Source organism: Poecilia mexicana, unplaced genomic scaffold, assembly GCF_051168715.1.
Source record: "Poecilia mexicana isolate PSO_F unplaced genomic scaffold, ASM5116871v1 scaffold_8, whole genome shotgun sequence".
In the NCBI taxonomy this organism is placed as follows: Eukaryota; Metazoa; Chordata; class Actinopteri; order Cyprinodontiformes; family Poeciliidae; genus Poecilia; species Poecilia mexicana.
Genome location: NW_028263377.1, coordinates 9,817,625 through 9,838,729, shown reverse-complemented (window position 1 = coordinate 9,838,729; position 21,105 = coordinate 9,817,625). Strand labels below are relative to the sequence as shown.

The 21,105-nt window shown below is 40.6% G+C and overlaps 2 protein-coding genes across 2 annotated transcripts in view; both read left to right on the top strand.

Moving 5' to 3' along the window:
* LOC106915195 (unconventional myosin-XV-like) overlaps positions 1-10,003 on the top strand; it is a 35,951-nt gene extending 25,948 nt beyond the window's left edge. The window contains exons 49-65 of the mRNA XM_088008223.1: positions 99-173; positions 420-622; positions 720-844; positions 948-1,011; positions 1,683-1,755; positions 2,146-2,219; positions 2,308-2,390; positions 2,508-2,638; positions 3,752-3,846; positions 5,711-5,788; positions 5,916-6,012; positions 6,121-6,281; positions 7,028-7,161; positions 7,331-7,464; positions 7,684-7,817; positions 9,007-9,147; positions 9,267-10,003. Coding sequence (XP_087864349.1) covers positions 99-173; positions 420-622; positions 720-844; positions 948-1,011; positions 1,683-1,755; positions 2,146-2,219; positions 2,308-2,390; positions 2,508-2,638; positions 3,752-3,846; positions 5,711-5,788; positions 5,916-6,012; positions 6,121-6,281; positions 7,028-7,161; positions 7,331-7,464; positions 7,684-7,817; positions 9,007-9,147; positions 9,267-9,368 — 1,904 coding nt within the window. The 3' untranslated portion in view covers positions 9,369-10,003. The remainder of the gene's footprint in view (positions 1-98; positions 174-419; positions 623-719; positions 845-947; positions 1,012-1,682; positions 1,756-2,145; positions 2,220-2,307; positions 2,391-2,507; positions 2,639-3,751; positions 3,847-5,710; positions 5,789-5,915; positions 6,013-6,120; positions 6,282-7,027; positions 7,162-7,330; positions 7,465-7,683; positions 7,818-9,006; positions 9,148-9,266) is intronic.
* Positions 10,004-11,056: 1,053 nt separating this feature from the next.
* llgl1 (LLGL scribble cell polarity complex component 1) overlaps positions 11,057-21,105 on the top strand; it is a 35,569-nt gene continuing 25,520 nt past the window's right edge. The window contains exons 1-2 of the mRNA XM_014976985.2: positions 11,057-11,479; positions 15,367-15,464. Of these exons, the coding sequence (XP_014832471.2) occupies positions 11,399-11,479; positions 15,367-15,464 (179 nt within the window). The 5' untranslated portion in view covers positions 11,057-11,398. The remainder of the gene's footprint in view (positions 11,480-15,366; positions 15,465-21,105) is intronic.

The window sequence follows — 21,105 nt, the reverse complement described above, 5'->3', positions numbered from 1 at the left end:
GTAGACAAATATGAAAAAAGTCTGGTTATCATTTCTGTTTAATTCTGTTTGCGGCAAAACACGTCGTCGTCATTGTCTGTGTGTGGATTTGTGTGCAGGAAGACAATATGGCTGCATTGTGAGGAAAACTGTCATGCTTCTAGAGGAGCTGAAGAGGGACACACCAGAGTTTGGTGGGTGTGGCATGAGTTTCTCTTTACTATGTGATGAATATATTTTCGGCTATCATATGACCTGTTTTGCTCTTCTAGTTTTCTATTTCAAAGAAAATTTTTAAAATCAAATTTATTATATTTTTTCCTCAAAGTAAAAAAAATAAAATATTTCCAGTTCACTCCTGTTCCTTTTGCTCATTTGACATGACCCTTTTTTGTTTTGGGGGACTTTAAATATATACTTCATGTCTCCGAATGAAACAGGTTGGCGTTTCGGAGCCGTTTTTGGAAAGTCCGGAGTGTTTCCCAGCGATTACGTCCATCCTGTAGCTGCTCCTGACTTCCTGTTTCTGCCAGCGGAGCGTGCGGAGCCCCGCGACAGGCACGGACGGGTCGCCGCATCAGCTGCCGTTGCTGTGGCGATGGGCTCGGCTGTAGCTGCCCATGAGCTCGAGCTCTCCACAGAGGTGCAGACCGGGATTCTGTCCTCAGATTATAATCCCAAACTACAGTGCACAAATACACTTTGGGGTTAAACTTTTGAGTTATTTTTGTGTGCGTCAGGTCGTGAACGAGATGTATGGGGACAGCTGGAGTGTGGAAATGGACGATCTGCCTCTGCACAGCAATCAGTATTTAATGACCGAGTTTGCCAAGAAGTACTTCAGAGAAGCCCAGAGGAACAGGAGGTCAGGCAGATGCACACCAACACATGTTCAGCCAAGAATCCAGCCCCGATTTTACATCTGATTAATAAATATGACCGACTGTTCTGTTGTTTATCCCTCACAGTGATCAGAAAGCCAAAAAAGGGAAGGAGGCCAGGGATCCTGCTGATATGGTCAAATTCTCCAAGGTGATTCTACTGACTCTGCTCAAACTCACTTGTGCAGTTTGTTGCGTTATATCATAAAGATAAGTAAAAAAAGAAAGAAAGATCATTACCGTATTTTCCGGATCTTTAGCCCTCAACTTAAAAGCGGCAACATATGAGTTTGAAGAAATTTCTCCATTGTGCCTGCTGCTGCTAGCATGTGCTTGTTCTAAATGAAAATTAGCACTTTCTTCTTTGATTTCCAATTTTGACTCGCAATGACTCACTTCCTGCTAAAACGCCCCCTGGTGGTTGAAAAGAAATCCACAGAAAAGCCGCACCGGGCCATAAGCTGCATGGTTCAAAGCGTGGGGAAACTACGGTAATAGGTCCTGCATGACTAGTTGAAGGATGTGGTTTATTATGCACTCTGTTTTTACTCAGAAGGTAAAATAAAGTCCAAGTTTTACCCAGCTGCCCCAATCTCAAAATTCAACATGGCCTCCCTTTTTATGAAACTCGGTTTATTTGCACTTATTACATTGTGTATCTCATGACATTAGTCACAAACACCGTACTCTACAGGTTGTCTCAGTGAAGATGTTGCCACAGTGTTTGAAAGTTCAAAATACACAAAAATATATTGGTTACTATTAGCTTGCAATGCTAATAGTAGTTGATCATCGGCACATTTCTCCATGTTTTGCTTTTAGTCTCCAATCCACGAGTCTCTGATTGATTTCTCTGACAGTGGGATGAACAGAGTGGCTGCTGATATCTCTATAGGTAAGAACAGAACTGAATGGGATGATAGGAATCTGTTGGGAACCTTGGAATAAACCTTTAATTATGATTAAAGTTGAGGTACACATGTTTAGCGTCTCTAATTCATTTGTGTTTTTATAATTTCAAGGCTATTACCAGGATTACATCCACTGTGTATTATTTGAAATAGTTATTCATGTTTTTGTTTCATTGTGTTTGTGTTGCTGCGATTATGTTACAAGTCTTTGCAAAAGCATTCACAGCGCTGCTGCCAGGCTTCTGACAAAATCATCTCAGCTTCCACATGCGAATCAGTCCTGATGCCACCACGTTGTTATTTATGAAGCAGTTTAGATTTTTTTTTTCCTCACAAGTGCTTTATAAATAAAATGTTATTTATTTTTTTCCCAGCTATTATGAAGTTTATGGGAGACTTTCCAATGAAAGGCCAGACTGAGCAGGACCTGGTGGCTACTATGCTAAAGGTATAATTGTTGTTGTAATAAATTCTCAATAAACTGCATTTAGGAGCGTTTTTTTGAGCATCATTTATATATCCATTGATCACTGCAGTTAAGTAGCGACCATGGTCTGATAAAGGATGAAGCCTACTGCCAAGTGATGAAACAGGTCACTACCAACACCAGTTCCAAACAGTAAGACCTCCAGTCCTCACAGGTCACCATCAGCGACGGGGTGATTGAGTAGCTATAAGTGTGTGTGTGTGTGTGTGTGTGTGTGTGTGTGTGTGTGTGTGTGTGTGTTTCCTGCAGGGATAGCTGCCAGAGAGGATGGAGGCTGCTGTACATCCTAACAGCTTTTCATCGCTGCTCCGACGTCATGAAGCCATTTCTGCTGAGGTTTCTGCAGGATGCCTGCGACAGCCCCGGGATGCCATACCAAGGTACGCAACCGATTAATTAGCGTTAATTAATTAATTAACATCAGACTAAAAGATGCTAAAAATTTACCATGGACGGTGGTATATCAGCTCCACATGAGGAGCACATGTAAAAGGATGTACTTTTACATGTGCTTGGGGTGAACCTCCATGGTTGGCCATCCAAACATCTGGAGAATGCTTGTCTACATGCCAGCCTGACTGACAGCTCTGTCCAAGAACTTTATTGAAACGCTTTTTGCAAACACAAAAACACGTCCAGTTCTGCTTCTGCTCCAGGTGGAGATCTCTAGCCAAACAGCTAAAACACAGAATTCACAACCTCAGTATAAAAAGGCGCAGTGCCTTGCACATAGAGATTGGAATGTGTTGGCTTCAAGCGAGGAGACGCACACACACCCTTGATTGCAGAGAGACCAAGAAAAGTTATAATTTTTTTCAAGCTGGGGAGCCGATGCAAAATGATTTTTATCACATTGACAAATCATATTAAGGGCTGAACAGGGATGAGGAAAAGGAAAGAAGGGGATCATATGGCTCATGATACATGTGATCATCCCAGGGTGATTAAAAGATGTGGATGTTTCTTTCTGACTGTATTCTCCAGAAAATACACACAGAGCGCTACACCGTTTTGAAATTATTGCACAGAATGGCATGCTCTGTAAAGAAACACCAGTCACCTGACGATGCAAAAACAAGCTGATGGAAGTCCTTGTTATGTCTCATAGTGAGACAGAAAGTGACGATGGGGCTGCAGAAACCTCCCGTTTTAGAAACAAGAACATAGATAGTTGCACAGAGCAGATGCCATACAAACACATTTCCTGTGGTGGAGGAATTCTGGACACAGTCCTGGAAAAGCAGAGGAGAAAACTTTTTTTTTTGACTTGCTTAATGAGCTCAGTAGGGTCATACCTGGCGTCCCACTGCGACAGAGTTTTCCAGCTTGGCTACGATGCAGCAGCCTTTGAAGGATCAGAGGTCCTTCGTGGGTCTTTATGAGTTGTGAACCATTCCCAGTGTTGTCACTGTGATCAGTTCTTCGCCAGCAGACTGAGGGTTAGTCATAGTTCTGTATTAAAGTGTTTACTACCTGCTGGTTTAATTTGACAGGTATCGCCAAGGCTTGTCAGGAGAATCTGAAGAGGACGTTCCAATATGGAGGACGTATTCAGTATCCTAACAGTATGGAGATCAAGGCAATACTGGTTAGTTTTTTTATTATTATTTCCTTGTCAATTGTCTTTGGATCCATATATGTTGGTATATGGTTAGACTGAGGAAATGAACTGCCACACTGGAACGAATATGGCTGCATAAATTAAAATATAAATAAATAACTCAAATTTGAAGTTCTGTTTTCTCTGTTTTCACCAACACAAAGTAGCACATATCTGTAAAATGGAAATAATCGATTCTTCTTTACTTACTTAGCTCACCAGCTTTCCCACCACTGCTGATCAAAAAGGATCCCCATAGTGTCATATTTATTTCCACCACCATGTTTTACTATAGGAGTTCAAGATAATCTGTAGATTGTTTCTTTTGCCAAACATACCAACTATTTTGAGGGTTGAGGTCAGTAGTGGTCCATTGCCCAGCCGACGAGTTGAGGTGGAAGGATACATCTTAGTACGTTTGATCTATATTCTTCCAACTTCCAGAAGATGGATTGAATAAAGCTGCATGAGACATGTAAAGTTTGGGACGGTTATGTTTCATGTTGCATTAAGAGCCAAGTGTAGAGGGGCCAATCGGTGGCATTTGACAAATAAAATGACTTGCAAAAACAAAGGAAACAAACTCAACACTGTAAAGCAGAATGCAGAGCTGGCAGACGGCAGGAACAGAGCGAGCATTAAAGAGAAAGGCAATGGCAAACAGACTACGATAAACACAGAATCTGGCAGGGAGGCAAGGAAACAAAGAGACTTTAAACTACTGGGAGAGTTCATGAGTGGCTTGGGAATCAGGTGTGACTAATCACAGGAATGCAGCGCAGCTGAAGAAGAAGCAGATCAGGGAAAACGGAACGACTTTAATCACGATAATAAACAGCCCAAAAGCAATCCAAATGCAAACACAAGTGAGAACCAAAAAAGTACAAACACCTGTGGATGCTTAGACAACTACTTTAAGCTTTGAGACTGGCCTGCATGCTGGGCTCCCTGGTCTTCATGATGCTGCTCGTTCACTGCTGTTTTCTAACAAACCTTCACAGAGCAACTGGATGTATGCTGAGAATAAGCTGAAGAAAAGCTGAATCTATTCACGAGTTACATTAATTCTGAAGGCAGGAGGTTTGCACTGCATTTTTATTGGCGCAAAAGTGTTCAATACAAATGCACACCTTTGTTTTTGTGAAGATATAGTTTATTCCCCTTCACAATTTGCTACTTTGTCACATAAAAACCCAACAAGCTATACTGATCACTTTGGTTTTCATATTTCTATTTGCCTTGAATGTATATTTTGATAATTATTTGAGATTTAAATCGTACATACTCTCAAAGAAACAAAGTCATAAATCAATTAACAAACCTGCTCCATTATGTCATTAAAAAAAGACCATTTTTTCTGATTTGAAAACAATGCCTGATTATTTTATTGTTTGTAAAGATTTAAAGATGGCTGCTTTGGTGATCTACTCAAAGCTTTGCAGCTTGTTGGAAACAAAAGCATCGCTTTAGGCCATGGAGATTTGTCACAGCTCATTCTCTTGCAAATCAAACGGTATCAGTGAAACCGATACCCCGTCCTGAAGAAGGGCCTGTCTGAATCTGCTGAGCGTTGAGCAACAGAAACTCGCAGTCAAACAATTTGCACAGTGTCTGCAGGGATACACAGCACAATCAGAAAAAAGTGAACGCCGTTTGGGAAGGCTTGTTTTGACAGATTTGTTCTAATCCTGTATGGAAAAGTTGATATTTGTAGTTTTAAGTGCTTTGTGTGAATATATGACAGAGGGCTAGAGAGGGCTCACTCATGGCAGTAGAGTTGTTTGGTTATCTGGATGGATTTTCTGATTCTTTTTTTTTTTCTTTTTTCTTTTTCTTTTGGTTGTGTGTGTAGGCTGGGCGCAGCTCAAAGAGACAACTTGTCCTGCTTCCGGGTGGGATTGAGAGGCACTTGAAAATCAAAACATGCTCTGTAAGTGTAACTCAGATTCACACAGGTGACTACTAGGACCAAGTGAAAAATAGTTGTGCACGGTGTAAAAGTGGGAAAAAACAAATCTGTGAGGAAGGACGGATGTTGACGAACGTATTTATGTCAGGTCGCGTTGGATGCGATTGAGGAGCTCTGCTCAGAAATGGGGCTGCAAAGACTGGAGGCGCTGGATGAATATGCAGTCTTTCTGGTAACACACAGAGGTAAAGTCTGGAGGTTTTGCTGTAGGGGAACTTAAAAATCTCAACACTTTTTTTTTGCATCACGTAGCGACATGAGATCGGATAACGGTGCTGCTCTCTCTCGCACAGGTCAGAATGTGCGTCCCCTGAACAAGCGCGAGTACATCCTGGACATCGCCACAGAGGCCGAGCCGGTGGACGCCAACTACAGCCTGTGGTTTAGACGGGTCGTATGGAGTCTGGCTCTCAAACTTGACAATGAGCTTTACGTCACCATGCACTACAACCAGGTACAGTGCTGTCGTTTGAGCTGAGCAACATCCCTCCAGCCATCTGGTCATAAGTTACCCAGAGAAGTTATCTCTTCAGAGGTATCCTCTCCAGCTCACTCGGCGGGATCTCGAGGTGTTTTAGAAGGGATGAATAGATATCCAAACCGGTTTGAATGGCTGGAGAAGCAGCAGTCTTCCTTTAGGGGAAGGACAATGGAGGAAACTTGCTTCTGCCTCTTGTTTTCAGGGACTTTTTTTGGTCAGGATTTATGTCTCATGACCATTAGTTGGGGGGGGCGGGAATGTAGACAAACCGGTAAATCTTCGCTTTCTGGCTCAGACAAGGCCCCATTCTGTCTATTTGTCTCGCCCAGTTTCTGTTTAAACAACTACGAATGAATAAAACACCAAACATAAATGTCTGCTGGACTGAAAGAAAAGTTAGAAACTATCTAGCAACGGCTTCATTTGCTTGCTCCGCTCTGCCGTACGTATAAAAGCAGAGCTGGCCTTTCTCCCTGCCTTCAGCAGGCTCATACAAAGTAACGACTGAACCAGGGTGGAGTCAGAACGAAGCAGAATCTACTACAAGTGCTCACAAAAGGGGGCATCTGCATTTTATTGGAAACTGTGCATGCACGCAGCAGTTACTGATGCCTGGGAGATAAAGATCCTTACCTGAGAAACAACAAACACCAGTTATTAATATTGACAGTAGATAATATTTCGAGACTGCCTTCCACTCAGTTCTGTCGTTTCTCCAGGTTTTACCAGACTACCTGAAGGCTTTGCTGGGTGTAGTTCCTCAAGGTAAGCCCAGTGACCAGCATATGCAGCAAATTGCCAGGCTGGGCGCCCTGCAGCATCGTGCCAAGGATGCCATCTACCTGCCCACGCTGTAAATATTCTCCTGGTTTTGTTTTCAAGCATGAATCATTTTCTTTTAGATAAACTAAAGAATAAAAATAAGCACAGAATCCTCTTGTCCCTATGTTGTCTTCACATATCCAGACACAGTAGAACATGTAATCTAATAAAACCCACTGGATGTTTTTGTGTGTATCTAGCCGCGAGGTGCAGGAATGTGTCCCCTCACAGTTCTACAGCAAACAGGGCTCACAACAATGGCTGAACATGGTAACGCAGCACATGCAGTACGTCCAGCCTTTGAACCCGCACCAGGCCCGCGCACAGTTCCTCGGTAAGACTTTGTCAGTGTGTCCAACGCCTTTAACATTAAAATGAATGCCTAAGAGACAGCTGTACGTAGATTGGTTCTTATATTGTTGACTATTTCTTCTTAGATCAGAAACTAATTGAGTAGTTGAAATGTGCAAGAGATTGATTTTTTTAAATAAGATAATTAATATTAATTTTTTTGTGTGTGTGACTGGTTGTCTGTTTGTGTGTTTCTCTTCAGGTCTGGTCAGTGCCTTCCCCATGTTTGGCTCCTCTTTCTTCTACATACAGAGTTTGAGCTCCTCGTCTATCCAGGCGCCCTGCATCCTGGCTGTGAACCTGAACGGACTGCACTTTCTTAACAAGGACACCCACGTGAGTAAAAGGCTAGCACATCTACAATGTCAGTCAGACATCCACAAAATCAGTCAATTCATTCTTTACATTACAAAATTGGGTGAGTGTGGCGATGTGATGACTGCTTATTTACTAGAGCTTTTAAGGAGTTAATACATTTTTTTTTTACCAAGTTACGTGAAAACGAGTCAAATAGCCCCCTTTTCTGGTGAAGTTGTGTACTTGTTTGCTTGTTTTGTATGGAGTCCAGATGGTGCCAGATGTTTAAATAAAGGTAGGTCAGGGAAATCTATTCCTAGTTTTAAAATACCATGTGACCTGATTTGTTAATTAATATCTGACAAGTCAACGAGACAAATTTTTGCCGCTAAGCGTAAGGGCTCTTGTGCATTATTATCATTATTATGATTGTGTTTTTACATTTAAAAATGTCAGCTGGAATTGTAGCAGAAACTTTTTTATAGCTACAAAATGCATGTTTTTTTTTTGCTTCTTGCTAAATTTAAAACCCAGTTCTTGTAAATTATTAAAACAGTTCATTTTACAATCAGTCTACCCAGATTTTTTTTTTTTTTTAGCTGTCAACCCTAAAACTGAAAGCTCAAAATGAATATGACGTTCATGCTGATGATTCTATGTAAACCTTTAATCAGAACATGAACAAAAGTGGACATGGAGTATGGACTGATGTGCATGAAAACAGAATAAACTGACAGGCAACATAACAGGGTGCAGCTGTGAGGGAAGGCAAAGCAGGCAGACTGAGGGATGGCGACTAATCAATACAGAATAAACTGAACTGATTCAATTAAGGAACATGAGAAACAGCCTGACGATAATCTAAGAAAAATACATGGAAAACAAAGAAAAGCTTTGGAAACAAAGATTAAGGAATAAACTAATATGGCATCACCTTAACAACAATAAATACGGAGAATGGAATGAAATATGGCAAGACCGGTAAAACACAAATAACCCACAAAGAAATGAACACAAACAAAAACCGAACCAAAACATCCGAGGAATGTGACAGAGGGAACGCTGTTTCCCTAAACACTGTTTCCATTTCAACTCCTGGCACTTGCTGAGCTTTATGTGCACCATCTGGAGACACTAAACCCCATGCAAAAAGAAACAAAAACCAGTTGAGAAGTGTTTGTATTTGCTTGTTATGCTCACTTGTGAGCATGTTTGTGTGTGCGATTAGGACGCCATGGTACGTTTCCCGCTGAAGGAGGTGCAGTCGACCCGCACCCAGAGACCAACTTCAGGCTCCAGTTACCCGTACGTGGAGATCATGATCGGAGACCTGCTCAACCAGCGAATCACGCAGCTGCAGCTGGAGCAGGTGTGTGTAAATGTCCTCATGAAAGTTGCAGCAGTGACCAGTACGCAAAGATTACAAATCTGCTTTCGCTTTAACGGGTTCATAAGGTCCGTAATAATCTGTGTTTGCGTGTTTCCCAGGGCCTGGAGCTGTGCCGTGTCATTGCCATGCACATGGAGAACATGCTGTCATTCAGAGAGAAGAGACTCACCTTGCCACCAAGTGAAATCACCCTGCTGTAGCACAGAAATCACCACGGATGGACACGAAAGTGTTTCTGTAGTGCCCCATGAGGGCACCTGTATCTACCTCTAAAATGTTTGAATATTTTGATATTTTTATACTCCCATTTTATTTTAGCTAAGATGAAATGTGCACTTATTGAAATTAGAGGTGAGTTTGCACTCAGCAAAAGGAAGAAGTTCCTCCTGTAGGCGTACAAAGTGTTTTCCTGGCAGTTTACCGTTCTACTAAAACAGATATGCAAATTAAATAACCTACATGTTTCACCTTGCCTTGCTTGACGGATTAGCAAACGATCATGGTTTCACGTGATGCACTGTCTTTCATTAGGCTTGAATATGCATTCAGATTCAGTCTCATATATCAGAGATGAGGTGTTCTCCTTGTTTATGTGCAGATAGAAGCTGGAGAATGCAACCAACTCAATTCTTTTTCTCTCTTTTCCATGTAAACAAAGGCAAATAACTAATCAGATAGCACTAAATAGGGCCAGATTTTGGTGAGTAAAGTTTGGAGCCACATTAATGAGCAGTTTGCACTGAATAAATTTCTATTAGTACAATGAATATTTTATAAAAATGTCTACAATTAATGTACTTAACTAATGCTGGACATTAAAGTTTGTAGTATAATCTCTGTGTGTTCGAATTATATTTTTATGCTGCCTTTAAAAAGTCTCCTTACCTCTTGAACTTGAACCTCAATGTGTTTTATGCAGGCAATCATAAGTTACTTTAAAATGAAGTGAAAGGAAAATGATTTTCAAACATTTTTTATGTATTTATAAATGTTTAACTATAACCGCACAATGATTCAGTTTACATAGGCTTACATTTATAGTTAAAAAGAGGATTTAAATCCTTTACTTACTGGAATGCTTCAGTTTTTTTTTAAACACAAGAGTTATTAGATATTTAAAGGCACGTTGCCATTATGTCTGAACAATAAAACACAACACAAATTGAACAGACAGAACTGTGAAGAATACATTGTGTGTGGTAGGGAAAATAAAACGTTTTGAATAGTGAAGATTCTTTCAAACGGTGGAAATAATTTGCTTGCTGACTCAATCTTCACCTTCAAAATATTTGCAACTAAATTTAGCTTGTTTTTTCAACGTGTAAAATTTGGTTTTGTTGTAAAATAAATCTGGATCTGAAAATCTATCCATGATGAACAAATAATCTGAAAATTATCTTATTTATTCAAAATAAAAGTGCCAAATTGTCATAAAATACTCCGATAACTCCTTTAAACTTCAACCTGTTCATTAGTTATCTAATGAACAAGTGGAAACTTAGTTAAATAAACCTCATTCAGAACCTTAAATTCCAAATGAGGTTTATTGTAAAAAGTTAACCTTTCGAGAAATATGAAAAATATGTCTTTCATCGTTTGAATAATCTCCTAAAATTTTAAACTTTTAAGAATATTAGTCTGACTAGGAGAAAGATTTTTCGATAATATAATTTTGATAAATTTGTTTGACTTTTTTAAGTGGAGCAGTCTCAGTTCATAGGATTATTTCAGTGTGTTGGGTTGTTTTGATTTTAAACTCTCATTGGCTACTTATCCGGGGTTTGCTTAGTTTTGTTATCAACGTACCTTTTACTGCCGCCAACACACGTTTTGTAGCGGCGCCGCTGAGTCGGTGTGCTCCGTGTTACAGAACGAGCACTCCTCTCCGAATTTCTCGGGCGCGTGGGTGTTTCTGAGTGGTTTCTTGCAGATTTCTTTGCCGTCATTGGTTAAGAATGACGAGTTTCGTGTGAACCGGGATAGGGAGGGGGTTGTGGTCAAACCCTCAGCGACCTAAACAGCTCCGAGAGGAGAGGAGGGTAGAGAAGAGTTGTCTCAGCAGCAGCTACAGCTGTAGCCCCGCGTTTAAAGCCTGCATGGGCTCGTCCGTTAGCTAGCTTAGCATAGTCCGCTGCGCCTTTCCTGCCGCTGATAACTCCGGGCTTTCTTGCTCCGCGTTTTCCCCTCCGTCCCACCCGGTCGAGCTTGCTCCCCATTACCCTCTTCGAAGATGATGAAGTTCAGATTTCGTCGGCAGGGCACCGACCCGCAAAGAGAAAAGATAAAACAGGAGCTCTTCGCTTTTAACAAGGTAAAGTAACGGGACAAGGAGGGGAGGGAGACAGGCGTTCCTCATCTTCTGCAGATCTGCCTCAAAAAAAGGTCTGTTTTACTAGAAACGGGGTGCATTTCAGATGGAGATCACTCTGCAGCATTTAAACTAGCTTCTCATCTCTGTGTTGCTGTTAACGTGTAGTGATTCCCACACAGAGAGACATTACCGCTTCTGATTGATGGGGCTGAGTGCAGACTGGACTCGGACGGGCTTTGTTGATGGCTGTTTGTGGAGTGTGGGGTGGTTTCATGTGACCTCCTATCAAAGTTTACAGCAAAAACAGTTTGGAACATAAAAAAACTCTTGTGGTGTTAATTACATGCCTTTTTGGTCACTGGTGGGGATTATCCGCGATTACAGATAAAGGAGATTGAGCAGTTTCAACAGTTTGATCCAGGAATCATGTGTTAATGATTTGATCTAGATGGGGACAGCTACACACACACACACACACACACACACACACACACACACACACACACACACACACACACACACACACACACACACACACACACACGTGATATTTAAACTATTCTCGTTAACTCATACAGTCCCATGCTTCTGTCAGTCTCAGGGTGAGACTATGAATTTGAAGTTCAGCTTCATTTTCTTAAACTGCCTCGTTTTGAATTATTTTCTCTTACAAAGATAAAGTAACATTAAAACACGTTTGTGTAATGAAGTGTGGATTTTGCTGCAGGATTGCAAATAATAATCTAGTTTGAAAAAGCCAGCTGAAGGAGGACAAAAGCTGTTTCTGGTTTGTGTGTTTGGATCGATGACTTCATAAGAGAACTGAGCTGATCTGCTGCTCTTAACATCACATCGTATGAGTGAGTTTGATGGATTTTGACATGGATCATGAAGGATTTGAGTTGAAAGTCTTTCGCGTTTGAGACGGTTTCACTCAGATGTCCTCCAGCCACGATGGATTCTCTTTTAGATGGTGAAGCTGAAGCAAACTGTGGTGTTGATAGTGATCATATCAAGAACTTTAACCAGTCCTGATTTATTCCTGTCCGAATTCATAACATGTCAAATAAATGATTGTGTAATGTTCTTTGCCTCAAATGTGGAAAACGGCAGATCTATGCTACTTTAAAATTATAACACCGGGACTCGAAGGAAAAAAAAAATTCACCTGAAATAACATATTACTTCTTATTTGATGATATTGGGTAATTCCAGTTTCCCACTGGAGACTATTGGTTGTTGCCAAATTTCCCTTAAACTCTGAAATCTATGGATCGTTTTCGCATATTGCTGAAAGTTTTTACTTTATTTTAGTCAGTAATTTTTTTTTTTTTTTTGCATTCACATGTAAGCATGAAAATACAAGGTAAAATAAAATATACAACTGGCAAAAGTTTTAAAAAATCAATCTATTATTGAGGATAATGACCAGTTGAAATGGTATTGTGTAGTGATCATCAGAAAAAAGCTATTAAAAAAAAGACTTTGCAGGAGATGATAAATAGCTTGAGCACTGCTGTGAAACTTGTGGTGTCCATAAAAAGGATTTTGCAACAGATATTTCTTTAATTTGGGTTCAGTGAGATGATATATTGATTAATTTTTGGAGGTTCTGCAGCTTGGCCAACAGAATCATCTCTGAACTGTACTCGTATATTGTGCAGAAATGAGCCAAACTTTCAGTGTTGTGGCCTTGAACTCATATTAGGCGAGACTGAAAGTGCTCCAGAGAGCGTCCCTAATCCAAACATTTCATGTCGAAAGACTTATTTAATCAATACCGGCTCAACTGAATGGAGCCAGATAAATGTGTAGATCACTATTGTCATTTAAAAAAAACTCCATGCAATTTGGATCAGAAAGAAAACTTGAGGAAATGCAACATAATTTGATTTTGGCACATTCTTTCTCATTTTCAGCATCAAAACAATTAGTCACAGTTGGAAAGCTCTTATGCACTCCATTTGTTTTTCATTACGCTCCCCGACCTCCTCCTCTTTGGCCGCCTGCCTCAGTGTATGAAGTTACCTTTGTGTTTCTATTCTGCTTTCAAATTTGTCCTTTTGAACATGAAAATATGAGCACTACAAACTTTGCAAGTAGAATCAAATTCACGTCGTAATGTCAATCCAAAGTTTCTTTGCTTGTCTTAACCTCCCTGTTTATCTCTGTGTGGGATTAACCCAGTGAAATACTGTACATCCTGTATTTCTGTCCAGAGGAGTCATCACCTTTCTAAAGCCTGGGTTCGGTGAAACATTCAGATCTCGATTAGTTCATTGCAACACCGGCGATCGCCTAGCAACCGTTGTTTACATGCAAAAATCGTAAAAGTCATAGTGCCTTCCTTGCAAATGGTTCACATATTTTCACCCATTTCCAGATTGAGTTGACAACTGCAAACTTTTTTTTTTTAGTCATAAGTTTTTTGAGAACCATTTGTTCCAACTTTTGTTCTCTTTCATATTGACTCCCTGTTTAGAAATTTGTGGTTGTAATGCAAAATATTGCGAAAGTTCCAGGTGGAGGAAGACTTTCACAAGACGCTTCACATGAGCATCATAAAGGTGACGTTTTCATGTAAACTTATGTCCACATTTATTACTTTTTCCTTCAACATATTGAACTGGAACTGCTATTGCAATAGTGATGCATTCGATACCTGAAAGGACTGCGTGGACGCAATATTTGGATGAAGACAGTATCTAGAGTGTCATGCATTCCTGCTTTGCATATTGATTGTTAGTTGACTAGTTGGGAGGACTTTAACTGCCCTTAATGTGCATGTCTAATCTATTTAGTGGCAGAGATGCCCATGCCTGCAGAGTGGAGGGCAATGAGAGCAAAGTAAGGACATTTTGATGCACATCCAGCTTTTAGCAAGCATGTCTGAACAGCAGCTGAAGAGAAAAGTTAAGACAGGATTTTTCCCACATTATCCAGATAATCTTTCTAAGCTTCAGAAAAGCTGATGTTGCTAATTTTTCAAAGAAAGACCAACTAATAGTGATGGGGTCTAAAATGTCTTTTATGTTTTATTGTATTGAGGCAAACAGATGTTTTAGATTTTAGCCTATAGCGGTTCTTCTTGAGTTTCTCTTCACATTTCTGAATATTCTTGTTGTTTTTCAAACTTTATTACTTTTCTTGGTCTTGTTGGACTTTATTGAATATCTGTGGATGCCGGTCTGTTCATCTAAACAAGATGTCTGCAGAGACACCCTCTAAGTAAATGCCTTTGATAGTGGTTGTGTGTGTGTGTGTGTGTGTGTGGTGAGGCACCTCAGTGCCGTATAGTCGGCTCGTCTCAATGGCGTATCGTGTTTAAAGTCCACAGACTTTGTGTTGGAACAGCACGCTTGTTTTACTGTTCGGTACCAGCTGCTGCGACCGTCACAGAGGTGGTCCGTCCACGGGAGGCGAACTTTGATGCGACTGTATCTGTGTGCAGTCGGCTAAAGGCAGAAAGCATCGACGCTTTTACGTCACGCCACTTCCAAGAGGGAAGTCCTGGGACGGTGTTTTACGCTTTTTCTAGAATCTGCTCGTTTCTTCTCTGCAGCTCTAAGTGCATTCCCAGCTGTCTGCCATGCCGTGCCGCGGGCACAGGGGGAAAATAAGCCTGTGAATTGATGCTAATCCCAGTTAACAAGGTCTGCAGAACATGGCAATAAAGTGTCGGGGGCTGCCGTTCAGTGGCCTTTTTTAAAAAGTTTCCTTTGACTTTATTAAAACGGTCCTCCCTTTTAGACGCCTCGCTGATGAAAAAGTCTAAGTTGGAAAAAGAAGTGGACGTGTTTTAGGCGGGTTTATACGGTGTATTATTGTGTCTTTGCTGTGTCATCTTGTGCCATTTTTTCCCCTCTCCTCTTTCTTCCTCCTCCCAGACGGTGGAGCATGGGTTCCCCCATCAGCCCAGTGCTCTGGCCTTTGACCCCAAGCTGCAGCTGATGGCCATTGGCACAAAGTCAGGAGCCATTAAAATGTATCCTTTATCGCTGGTGAGCTTCTGTTTCTGTGTTTACCTTTTTTATTTATTTATTTTTTTGGATTGTCGTTGCTCCTCAGCTGAAACTTTCGGTACAAAAGTACTCAGGCCACTTTTTTTTATACATTTTGTCATTTTAATGTGATAGACCATCACAGTGTAGGGTATTATTGTCAAATGGAATGACGGCGTCAACATTTTATTAAGTCTGCAAAGCTTGTTGACTAAGTGTCTTCCAGCTTTACACAACTGGTTTATATAAACTGTTTCTAATGCGATACTTCAAAATTTAAAATATTGATGGAAACGCGGGAACAGTTGTGCAATGTGTTGATCTATTACGTAAAACCCATTGAAGGTTTTGGTTACAATGGGACTGAAAAGGTATTAGTACTTTTGTAAAGCAATGCAAGTTATTTTTACTTGAATCCTTGAGCTATCAGAGTCTCCCAATCGCACACTTGTCATTTTATTAAGTACTAGAATCCTCAAAGTTAATGAAAGAAATGTTAGTGAGAATATAAAATTATATTTTAGGATCAAACCATCCAGGAAAGTTAAATGTCTGAGGCTCGGGATCATAAACAAAAACCCCAGACTGAGTGCGGAAGCTGATTTCCTTCCTTTGCTGTCAGTTTGCATCCCTTTAGCAGGCTACCTCTTATCTCCACATCAGCTCTGCGATGCAGCCAAAGACCTGTGTTCAGCTGTATGCTATCAAGTGCTGACCTATTGAGCTATAAGATGTTTTCTTTACTCACCATTTATGTTGAAGGGAATGCTGCTTAAACAGTGAAGCATGGACGATGCTTCACTGCTTAGTTTTTTGTTTTTTCCTTTGAAATTGTGAGGAAATGCCGATCAGCTGTGATTGTAGAAGTGTCGTTTATGTAACATTAGTCTGGTGGAGTGCTGAGACGCTGTGTGTGTGTGTGTGTGTGTGTGTGTGTGTGTGTGTGTGTGTGTGTGTGTGTGTGTGTGTGTGTGTGTGTGTGTGTGTGTGTGTGTGTGTGTGTGTGTGTGTGTGTGTGTGTGTGTGTGTGAGAACTCTGTGGGAAGTTGCACTGTCTGCAGCACTTAAGTGAGGAGAACGGGACTGATCCGTCACTGTTTACTAAAGTTGTTGAAGCATTTAGCCGTGTTTCCTGGTCATACATGTGAACTCTGCTCCAGGAATGTGCACATTAACCAATCTGAGGAGGATCCCCCGTATTAAATTCATATAATGCAATAGTATTAAGTTTATTTCTCCACAAAAGCACTTCCTTTTTCTTCTGGGTTATCCTACCTGCAGCTGTTCCACGGGACACTACCGGATTCTGATCCATCTGAGCAGCACAAGATAATTAGGAGCACCGAGCGAAGCTGCACAGAGAAAAGCACTGGTTTGGCTCGTCACATGCATTGCACGAAAACTATAATTTGGCCCAGGCTTTCAGTTATGTCAGAAATGCTAACAGCTCACAGACTCGTGCACTTGGTGATGTTGTCTTGTTATCTCCTGCAGTCGACGCTGTCAGGGCTAGAGCAACACTTCCAGGGCGAGATCCGATGTGGTTTTGTGGAAGAGTTCGTTTACTGGATCGTTTCTGATTAGAATGATCCTACCAAATAAAACTCCCGAATGGTTTGAGGTTCATATATAGAGTTGTAGCATGTAGTTGTACATGTGAACATCTGATATATGCAGAGTAGAGGAGTAGTGTTTCGATTTGCATTCGTAGTAGCTGGTTATGGATCTACAGTCGGTGTGTCCACATTTATCCATGTGTGAAAGGAGGCTGCAGCCTGCGCTTGCAGATGGATTAGAGTGGAGAATCGACTCTTTGAGGCGCAGCTTTAAGAGAAAGAGAGAGAGAGAGAAAGGGAGGCTGGTGGTACCAGGCTCTTGCACCCCAGAGACGGATGGAGATAAACAGAGGCTGTAAAGACGTGGGAGGAGGGAAGAGGAGAAATGGCTCCACTGTAAAGCTTACACCTATGTTCAATTAAAGCCATAAAACACAATACTGACTTCTCAGCCCGTCTCTAATGAGGTTTCAGCTCTGCTGGGGTTGTGGGAAAGTTGTCCACACAGAACCTGGACTTTTACAACCCAGGAAGATGTTATAGAGCATTGTAGCATATCTAATGATGCGGTTTTCACAAGTCGGTTCATAATGATATGAATACTGTACCTGTACTTTGTGCAAGGCTTTAAATGACCTGGTACAAGTAATGTTGGGGGGAAAAAAAATCACCTGCAAAATTTTGAAATATTCTGGGTGAAAAGTTGGTAATTTCTTATATTAATTTGTGTAATAACACAGGAAATGCATTACTTTATAGTTAAAAAACACATATTAATAATTTAAATGACGAAACCCATGATTACCGTACATTATTCAAAATAAAACAAATTTCAGAAATGTACTTTATATCTAAACCCATGTGGTAGCTGGAGTAATTATTTTATTAAATATTTTTTTGCAGCATGTCCTGTACTGCTTACTTCATCCATCCTCCTGACTCTAAACCAATGACCACGCTATTGACCAAGTGATTGGTCAATCACTTGCTTGGTAAAGCTCAGACCTTAAACATATTGTTTGCCAAGGCTTTGGGAATCATTCACTTTTGTACAAATGGCATGTGTGCAAGCACAGAAAGATTAATCCAGTGATGCTGGCTTTTGTTATGAAATGCTTTTAAACAAAAATACAATGTATTGTTCTCTCACCAATGATGCATTCAAAACACATAAATCCCACACTTTGCTTTGGGTTTCTTCACTTTCATTTCAAAGATAAATCAACCTCTCTCCCTCTTGCAAAGGGAGGTTATCATGAGAAGTTAGATGGTTCCAGCTAGTTGTTACCAAGCCTCTGCTCGCTGAAGCTTTAACTAGAGCATTGTGCTCTCTGTAATTAACCCCACGGAGCTATTGTCTGGGAAGTTGATGTGTGGTTGCAAAGCATGCTGCTGTGATGAAAGCTGTAATTTTCAGAGACTGTGCAGGTAAAGATAGATCCGGGGTTCCTACAGTCTTGAAAAGCCTGGAAGCGTATGTAGTTTTCCAGGGTGGAAAATGTTTCATTTTTCCATATTTTTTTGTTGTTTCTTTGTCTTTCTAAAGGACAAAACTATTTTAAGGTGATAGTTTTCTCAAAATGTTTGTAAGTTGACATGCTTTACCTTTAATTTGCAACATCACAACTTCATTTCTACATTTTATTCATTAATATGATGTGATTTGCTGCTCTGAAACTTGGTCTAAAAACTTAAACTGAGCTGTAAAACTTTTTTTTTGCTGAATTTGTTAAAACATATCATTGCAACAGTTTTTATTTGTAGAATAATTATTAGATGTATGCTAAAAATGTGTAAAAGTACATTTTTAGCTTGATTTTTGCTTAGCTTAGCCTTTTTTCTGAATATCAACCTTGTAATGTATTTCAAAACAATTTCAGAAAAAAACGTCTTCTTGTTGCATTAATGCTTTAGACATTAAACAGCGCAAGCAATCGCAGATTAGTGCAGCGTCTAAAGGAGTTCACGAACTGCAACAACCAATACAGTCTCTCTTTCAGACATAAAAACTGACATTTTGACCTTGTGGCTTATTAGCCGACAGTATCGCAGAAAGTAGACCAACAAGTTATCAGGAGTTTCATCGGTGGCCGTTCTTCCCGAGGTTTTGTGGTTGTTCCCTGTCAACATTGTCTTGCCTGAAAACAGATGTTGGTTTTTCCCATAACACCCTTTAAGTATTTAGGTCCAATCATAAGGTGGTCCTGCCTCTGATGCCTGTGCAGTAGATTGAGTTGGCTGCTTTGCAGATCCAGAAAGCTAATTGACTTTGATATTATACACTTCTACTGCATGTCTGAGTTTGTGGTATTCGCTTGGTGTGACCCTCTGTTTTTCCCTCATATCATTTTGTTCACTTGCATCGTCAAGTTTCTACTTTGTTCGTTCCCTGTCTTCTCCTCTCACTGTCAGCTTTTCTGTCCTGAGAGGTACTGCTTTGACCACAGATTGGGGCTCAGCTGAGGGGAAGGGACAACATATTGTTTTTCTTTTTGATTCCACCTCTTTCATCCCCCTGTGTGTGTGAGTATGTGTGTTGAATGAGAACGTGTGCGGGGGTGGATGGGCGATCTCAAGCAGTCTGTCTTCTGTCCTGGAATGCATGTTGCACTGCCCTGCGTTAACCCCCCACTGCACCCCACTTTGTGTGTGTGTGTGTGTTTGTGTGTGCGTGTGTGCGGGCAGAGTAAGAGCTTTGTTGCTGAGTCTAGTCTTAATAAAGGGAGCATTTAAAATGGTTTCCAAGACAACCGGGACAGTTGCCTAGGATGAGGAGTGCTTGCAGCCGGGAGGATTTCAAAAGTCTGCACCTCAGCAAATCAGATACCAGCTCTTTTTCTTTTTTTAGGTTAAAAATGATCACATGATACAAGTTCAGCTCTTGGTGAATCAGACTGAAACTGTGGCCGTAAATCCTCAGTATCAGCCAAACATGAGCTAATATTTACGTGCATGCAGCAGAGCTTTGGTGCATGCTGTTTAGAGATTGCTGTGGTTGACGGTGCTTTCTGTTATCTTTCCGGTCGTACGCAGCTGTTTGTGATCGGCCCATTTTGTCGTTGCGTGTACTGAATCTTAATTGTCCAACTTGGTGAAATGTATTTGTTCCAAATTGTAACTTTGTTTCTCTTCTACTAATGTGTCCTGTTTCCACTTTTACTGTGACAGGGAGCAACAAACCATGGTCAGAACACCACGGTTTGTTGATCTGAAACGGTTTGTGTTTAAATACCAAAATTTCCAAGAAAAGGAGTGCTTTCAGACTATGATTCATGCAACGTCATGCAGCCGACTAATGTTCAATGGAAAAAGTACAGTCTTCTTCCCGTTTTCTTAGTTCAGCTGTTTTAGTTTTAGGCCTTAGTTTATTCTTCCAGTAGGTTTCTTCTTTTGTTTCTTTCTTTATTTAACCTGTTAAAATTCAAGAAAACATTAGTACATGTGCTAAGTTGATGTGTTCAATATTTGGTGAATGAATTTCCTCTAGTATATTCTGCTGGTCACTAATAGCAACTTTATGGTGTAGTACTGAGTTCCTTTGATTGTTGGTTTACTGTAGGTTACAGTAACTATGGTGAACCAAGTGGACGATTGGGACTTTTATGAAGAAGTGAAAGTTAAAGAAAAGGTTTCTGTGGTAACAAACCTGGCTCTGCGTGCAAAGTGATATTCTCCTGTACTCATAACTGGCTCTTGACGAATACATTTGTCATGAAGCGTGATGACTGGCAATACATTTTCTATATCAATGGAGGAATTTTAGTCCATTGTTTTTGTTTTAATTCAGCCTCACTGGACAGTTTTCATGCATCAACTTCCTGTTTGAGTTCATGCAGCTTCATGTCAATCTGGACGCTCACAAAAGCTGTCCAAATCCGTTCAGCGGTAGAAATGAAGTCATTGAGACCAGAAACTTATGAGTGGATATTCTACCTCAGAATTTCCTGTTAAAGACCAGACTTGATGGTGTCATCGATTAGGGGAAGTCGTCCAGTTCCTGAAGTAGGAAAGCACGTCCAGCATGTTGGATGGTTTAATACTTTTTCTGAAATGCCTTGCTGCCTTGGTG